General features: G+C 47.4%; 1 protein-coding gene across 2 annotated transcripts in view; it reads right to left on the bottom strand.

Annotated features, from left to right (window-relative positions):
* Window positions 1-53: 53 nt before the first annotated feature.
* Window positions 54-7500, bottom strand: part of LOC126572609 (uncharacterized) — a 10424-nt gene continuing 2977 nt past the window's right edge. Inside the window, exons 2-6 of one of the 2 annotated variants that reach the window (XR_007607964.1) lie at window positions 3954-4034; window positions 1141-1239; window positions 1005-1066; window positions 326-928; window positions 54-248 (exon numbers count right to left, since the gene is read on the bottom strand). Coding sequence is in view for 1 of the 2 variants with exons in the window: in XM_050232048.1 (XP_050088005.1) it covers window positions 395-928; window positions 1005-1066; window positions 1141-1239; window positions 3954-4034 (776 nt within the window). In the remaining variant the exon portion in view is untranslated. Of the gene's footprint in view, window positions 929-1004; window positions 1067-1140; window positions 1240-3953; window positions 4035-7500 lie in introns of both variants that reach the window. The other variant, XM_050232048.1, reaches the window with a different exon arrangement.

The raw sequence follows: 7500 nt of genomic DNA, 5'->3' as shown, positions 1-7500 counted from the left end.
TGTTCCACAAACCACATGGTGTCACTCGACATCCTTGATGCATTTTCCCTTATTTTTTTGTTTGTTTATTGTTGTATCTTCTATTGTTTCTCAGCTAATAAATAAACCCACCCCTCTCTGCTTTTGCTTGCGTTCGATACGTGCAGATTCTTACAGACCTTGTGCTATATGTTTCATTAAAATGGTTTCCGAATACTCGCGAATACGATCACGGCGATCTGGTTGTGATCGCGTACGACCAAACGAGCCTGGAAGCAGAGCAACAGTGGCCTCAATAAATAGTATATCACATCCTAAACCCCGCGCCCCGTGTTTTACTATTTACATTCGGTCTCCTATAATACATGCCATCGCCATGGGCACACCCCGCGGTGTGTGCCTCCTTTCCTTGCCCCTAATCCAACGACACATCGGATAGCTGGGCCGTTATACGTTCCTTGTCCCGTGGGCTAGTCGGTCGATTCGTGCGTCGTCGAACGTTTCTTCGAGCTACATCGACGGTGGCCGCCGTTGTGGTGCTACTAGCCGATGTCGTCGTTGTTCCGGTCACCTCCGATTCCGGCGGGGATGCAGTAACAACGATAACATGCGCACTGGATTCAGCCGACGGTTCCGCTGCTGATGATAAACTCTTGCCCTCATCACTCGCCACACTGGGCATCGGTTTGAACTGGTTCACGGGATTATGGAGCGCTTTCAGTTGATTGATTCGCGTTTCCAACACTTCCGCCGGAAGTGTGCCGATGGTGTCCTCGTACTCGCGCTGTTTGTTCATTTCGTACAGCTGCTGCAGCTGGTTGTAGGCCCCTTCGTTCATGATCGGTGCCGGTGGCATCAGTGAGTCCCGCAGTTTGTCCTTGTTGAACTGTTGCCGTTGCTTCGTCTGTTTGGACCATGCCTCGAGCCACGACGTGCTACGAGGAGGATTCTACAAGCAACAGCAAAGAAGAATGATCCGGTGTCACTAAACGAGCTTCTGATCGGGATCTTTTGTGTTTACTTACTCGCACGGAATTCGTGTAGTCATCGTTATCCACGTAACGTTTGCTACTGCCAGCGGCCGCACCTGGAAGAGAAAAAGAGATCCACATTAAACTCAAAAAACTTCGATCGATCGATCGATGCCTTGATCGTCCTTACCGATTGGCCGTGTGTTGAGCTGCGGTCCGAGTTCAAGCTGCACCTGAAAGTCCGCGTGTTCGCCTAGTCGAAAGCCAAATCCTATTCGTGAGTCCGTTCCTGGGGGAAGGGGGTGAGAAGACGAAGAAGCAACGGATGTAAAAATGACGCATCGTCAAAAGGTTTGATTGGAAAAAACGCGAACAATATGCATCACTGAACAAGCGACGGCGCTAGTGGTGTAGCGTCCACGCCGGTGAAACAAGGTGACACCGGCATGCCAAGGCCAGTGCCGAGCCCGGCCGAGCTTTCTGCCTAATGACGCAAAACGTTCGCGCGAGTTGGATGCACAGAAAGACCACCTGGCGGACCCCGGTGCAAGGTTAATCGATGTTTCTCCTTTTTTTTCCTTTAGTTAAATGCTGCTGCTGGCATTGAGACTAGAGTGGTAGCCATGCTAACAACCTCTTGATAGACAAGCGGTAAAGCGGTTTATGTTGATTGCGGCCTTGTGACGAGGTGAGTGGTAGATACCGAGCAACGCACACATAAGCACTCTCAACGGAAATGCAATCAAACGAATGACCAAAAAAAAAAAGAAACACACGCTCTCGGCTGACTAATTGTGCAAAACAACAGATAAATCATATCGTCCCCATCTGCTGCTGACGGGCGGATGCCAGTTTGATGTCTTCCTTCCGGACACACCAAGCGCAATCAGCCGTCCAACGCCCGTTTCAATCGAGCCATCGAACGTTATCGAGCGCTCAATCGAAAGATCCCAAAGGAAGTGCCGCTTTCATCGGCCAACTTTCATCGGACACCTTGCCCTCCCCTGTGAAACCTGTCCCAGGGACCGTGGGGATTGCCAGGTTTTGCGCAATTTCACTTTCCTTGGCCATCGCACCATCGAGCGTACCCCACTGGCAAGATGCCGTAATATGAGCGCCGGGTGATCATTCGCCGTTTGATGGCAATTACGCTCTCGCTGCTGCTGCTGCTGCTGCAATTTTCTCCCGGCACTGCACAGCACGACACGCGGCACTGCACTGCCTCGGTCTAATGGTCTGGCCGTTATGCAACTCTGGCATTTAGCCGGTTCCAGCTGGAGCACAAACACTGTTGCTGGGAGTCACTTTACGGTTCCTACAATTCGATGACTTCTTCAAATGGCAAAAGATGAAATCGTGATGGTCCGTAGATGATCTTTGGAGTCAACAATTTCCCAATACGAAACCGGAGATCACTCCTCTCTGCTTAAGCAAATCACTTGCCATAAATCGCAATCTGCAGCGACAATTATGCATCCCTTGGCTCTCGAGGGGTGCGCTATTTACCAAGCAGTTGCGGGCTACTCGTGGCGCACAAACTCAATTGATGTTTATTCGTGTCGATGCCCGACTCCGGCCGACTGGCCGGCCCGCCCCAAACGGGCGATGAACACGATGTCCGGATGTTCGCGACGCGGCGGATGCAAACAGAAAGGGAAAGTTGTCCCATCGCGCCGAAGCAACGATCGAGTCATCGAAGCTTGTGATCGAAGCAAGCACGCGGCAGCGCAACAAGCGGGGTCGGCACCGTTTGGCTCGCGGACCGCGATTAGCATTTGTTAGCCAGCGATGCATGTGGCTCATCGGCGAGGCAATTCCCCATTTCCCATGTTGATTAGTGCCACCAGAGTGGAGGGGCTTATGGGTTTCAGGATTGGTTAAGGGAAAATACGGTCATCCTGCGCTGCGGTACGATCCCTTCAACAGATTACGATGGATGAGGGAGAAAAAGTAGCAGCCACCTTTTGTTAATTAGTTGGTAAACATCCTCCTCATAAATGCTGATGCTGCATTTATATGAATATTGAGGTGAACACATGCAGTAGCTGATGATGTTTGAGGTTCGTTGCTTGTCTATCAATGCATTTACAATGGAGTTTACGAAGCAAACAACCAAAAGAAGCGTTGATTTCTCCATTGTAACGACGAAATGCTATTGATTTGGGCTCCTGAGAATGAACCGTTCTCTTCGGGGATTTTTATTGAATTTAAATCTTGCTTATGACTCGCTTCTTAGCCTACTCTAACCTCAACAAATGCCAAGCAATCACGATTTATTTAGTGAAAGAAATTACTCCCAAAAAGTTTCTTCAACTTGAATCTAAGCCTAATATTCTACTTAATTGTCTAGCAAAACACTGTGATGGTAAAAAAAGTGTTGGGCTAATGCCTGAAATTTCTTCATTTGACAAGACAATGCCGTATCACCCATGACCTTTAATCACTTTCCTCGGCGAAATGGCGTTTCGGTGCGATCCTTCGCCTCTCTAGTGACCCATACTACTGGCCTCCCGTAGGAGATTAATCTCCTCCATTGTAAACTTCGCCAGGTCCGGTTCTCCACCCAAAAGGAATCCCCGACAATGATTCACACGACCATATATGCTTAAAACAAATAAACTCGCCACTCGCTGCTTGCTGATTGCCCAAGCTAGCTGGGGAAAGCGCACAACGGCTGACACAGTGCCTATATAAAAGCGAAGACGAGTGCCACCGGCAACTCCAGTTCTTAAGCTGCAAAGTATTATGAAAGCGAACCCGAAACGATCGCTATCACCGATCAGTGATCGCATCAGTGCTTTAGTGCGTCAACCTGCCGAGAAGGTGTTTTACATTCCGTCAGTCAGTCAGGATGATTGAACGTTCTCCATTAGCCCTTGCGCACCCTCCCCATCCGGTTTCCAGCATTGCAGCAACGAAATTACATAATTTGCCCACCGGGAGAGCCAGCATTTGAATTCCGGTCGTCGCCGCGGCTCGCGGATCGCGCGCCCAGTCGCTTACCTTTCTTGATCGGTGGAATGTTGGAGTAGACCAGGGAAAGTATCGATGGCAGCTCCTCCGGTACGATGAACGCATTTGTTACTGTTCGTTGGTTGGTGGCCCCAGTAAGGCAGCACAAACAGTGCGATGGAAACATGGAACGAAACGATGGGATGAGACGGATAATAATGGATCAGTATGGAAGGTATGGTGGAGAACGGGTGGGTGGGTGTGGGAGTGATCGACTTTGATCGTAGTTGATTTTGGGGTAGGAGGACGCCGGCCACCGGAAGCAGTGGAAAAGAAGAAAGCGAGCAATCACACGAAATGTACAACATTAAATCGGAAGTTTTTGATTAAATCACTCAAGCAAATCATAGTATTATTACTTGCAATACTTTCACGCTAAACGCTTTTGAAGGGGGGGCTTCGGTATTAATTTTTATTTTGTGACATTTATTTTTAACATTTTTCCCTGAATGCTAATCCTTTAAAGAGTATTATCTAAAACTTTTGGGCCAATCGGAGCAAAACTGATCGAGTTATAGTTTTACAGCACGCTACTTTGAAGAGCGTTTCCCAAAACCAACGTTTTCAAAATCGGTGTCCATCGTACCATAAAAACTACTGGGCCGATCAATTCGAAATTTTTAACACATATACTGTGCACTTTTTGCAAGGTAGCCTCGTCCAGATTTCATAAAAATTGTTGAATTTTTTTTTTAAAACTATTAGCTAAAACTCGTTTTTGTAGGCAACATCGTAAAAAACATCACTTTTCCAACTTCAAAAATCTGCCAAAAATCGAAAAAAAGGAAATTCAACAAAAACTCGACGGGGCTATCTGGATATCTTATAATCTTTCAAACGAATACCGATTCGTATTTTTCGGATGACCCATCACGCAGCTATGAGCAATCAAAAAAGAGCCGATTTAGGTGCATATCAAAAGACTTGCTTTCTAGCGACGAACCCGGTTTGATCAAAGTGTGATCAATTTTTCAACTTCAAAAATCTGCCAAAAATCGAAAAACTGGAATATAAACAAAAACTCTCCGGTGCTACTTAGATAAATTTATTATCTTTCTAACGAATATCAATATGATATATTTCAGATGACCCGTCATGTCGCTACGAAGGGCACCGTAAAAAGTAGCTTTTCAACGACACGCCTACCAAAATTAGATACCACGCATTATTTTTGCAATGAATGTTCCTCAAAACATTACCAAATATTCTTCAAAAGTTTTAGATTAATATGCCATTTACTTGAGAGAAGTATGTTGAATGGTTTCTTCACAAAAAATCGTTAAAAATGAGCTTTTTTTGGCCCGAAATTGTCGAATCCACCCCTTAATCTTTTAATCCTTTTCTGCACAAATACAAATTTGCAAAAGCAAAAGCAAATTTGAGTCTCCCTTTCTATTCTATTCCTACTGTCATGCTGTCTTGCTAAACATCTTATTTATCCCAATTACTTCCTGGGATTAAAAACATCACACCGTGGGCGCCGTGAGCGCCGTTGGGGTTGGGGATAATTCCGCGTACATTTCACCTTTCGCCGCCTGAACAAAAAGGTGCCCATCATCGTACCGTTGCTCATCAATACCACGCGTACACATTCACCTCTAATAATGATGATGTTAAGGCACATCACTCACCTCAGCTCCCCGTGGCTGTGGTTTTGATGGCACATCTCGTGCCCAGGCCAGGGGTCCGTCGCTTTGATGGACGTTTTGGGCCGAGTGTCAAAATTGATGGTTTCAGGAGTCTATAATTCGGATACCAATTTCATCAATTACCACGATTAATGGTTTTGAAGGAGGAGCTCTTGTCTGGTGCACGTGGGACGCGCTAAGATGGATTGCTTAAAATCTCTTTATTTTTTGCTGGTTCCAGATGTGGCTTAGACAACACACAATTTCGTCGAACTCGACAAACGGATATATTTTGCCTGGTGGCCCGTCTGACGCTATTTTACTTCTTTACATTTACGTAAGAGCTAGACTTCACAGAGAGGGAGCAGGCAAACCTGTTCGCGAGCGTGGCCCCCTTCTTGCTAACCCTGACGCACTCCATGGCCCCCAGAGGAACCTCGCTGCGGTCGCTCCGTAGCAACAGAAATGAGCGAACAAATCGTACAATTGCCGTACAATCGAAAGACCTTGGCGCGAAAACCCGTTCGCACCGCTCGAGCAAACGCGACTTGAACGCGTGTGCAGCCACAGGCAGGGAACCCGTTTCGCCATCGAGACACCGAAGCGGAGAAGGTCGGACCGGTCAGTGGTGCCCGATTTATCTCAGCGAGACGCTCTCCTTCAAATATTTTAATAGGTTTTCTTTAGTAAAGGGCTTTTCCGCCTTTTGTTCCGGAACAGAACACTTCCGAATGGCAGCAAACTGAACGAAGTGAATGAAGGAAGCGAAGGAAACGAATCAATTCACCATCAATACGGTCTGCGACTTTGTATAAGCATTGTAAGCAACAAAAACATGATTTCTAAATAACATTCCATGTAATCAGCTTACAGGTAAGCTACAGACATGTATTCCACCATTTGTGAGCCATTTATGATGGAGTTGTCGACGAGAAGGCAAGCGCGGCATGGCACATGAAACGCATACCTCACAGCAGCAGTGACATTAGGCCACATCGTGCATCAAGCGGCGGTGGGGTCTGGCGTCGGAAATTGCATTTGATGAACGACAGCTAGTCGTACCTTTGGCATTAGAGGGCCAAGTGGGTCAACACTGTGCAATAGACTGCAGCAGCCGGGAGCCGCGAGTCTCAACAGCAACAGACAATTCGTTTATGATCGTCTCTTTTAAGCAAAACTAGCAGCCTGTTGCCTGTGAGCCTCTTAAGATGCGCATTTTACGCTGAGAGTCATACACAATCACGGGTCTTTGCGACGAAAATGACGCAACTGCTGGTCTGTCGTACCAGTTCACTGACCAACGGGTGGGACAGAAGAGCGGTGACCGAAATCTGAAAGGGCACCAGGTCAAATCCCATCACTAGTCGACCTTGCGACCGTGTCCCAGTCGCAACAATGAGTTGCTTTATTTTTACCACCACAGCCCGTGGGCGAGCGAACGAGCGATCGGTTGGAGAAAATGCTTTTAAACCAGATCTCATCACGGGCGAACGAGGTACAAAGCCTGCAAAGGAAAAATCGGCAACCGAAACGGCCAGGGCCAAACGAGGTTACAGTGGTGCTGTGGTGGGGGAGACAAGGGGGCCTCATTCACACCCCACAGTGGCCGGTCATGGTGCAGTGGTGATGATTGCGATCGTCTGGTTCATCATGATCGCATCGCATCTGGGTAAGGCGCGGTATATGTTGGTCATTCAGCGGATCGAACGAGGGCAGCATTCGGTTCATGCGAACGGTGCCAATGTCGCAGTCTCCCCATTCAGCTCCAATCAATAGCTCAACGCTCTAGAAGCTACGGCCACTGTTTTCGATGTACGTATGTACATATGTAACATGCAAATCAGCCGCATTCAGGTTCATCATTGCCGGTAATGTGGTTGAAATATGAATTTCTTTGCCATTCAACCGAC

The sequence above is a fragment of the Anopheles aquasalis genome, chromosome 2 (assembly GCF_943734665.1).
Source record: "Anopheles aquasalis chromosome 2, idAnoAquaMG_Q_19, whole genome shotgun sequence".
NCBI lineage: Eukaryota > Metazoa > Arthropoda > Insecta > Diptera > Culicidae > Anopheles > Anopheles aquasalis.
The sequence above is the reverse complement of the archived record's forward strand: the minus strand, read 5'-3'. Positions and strand labels throughout refer to the sequence as shown.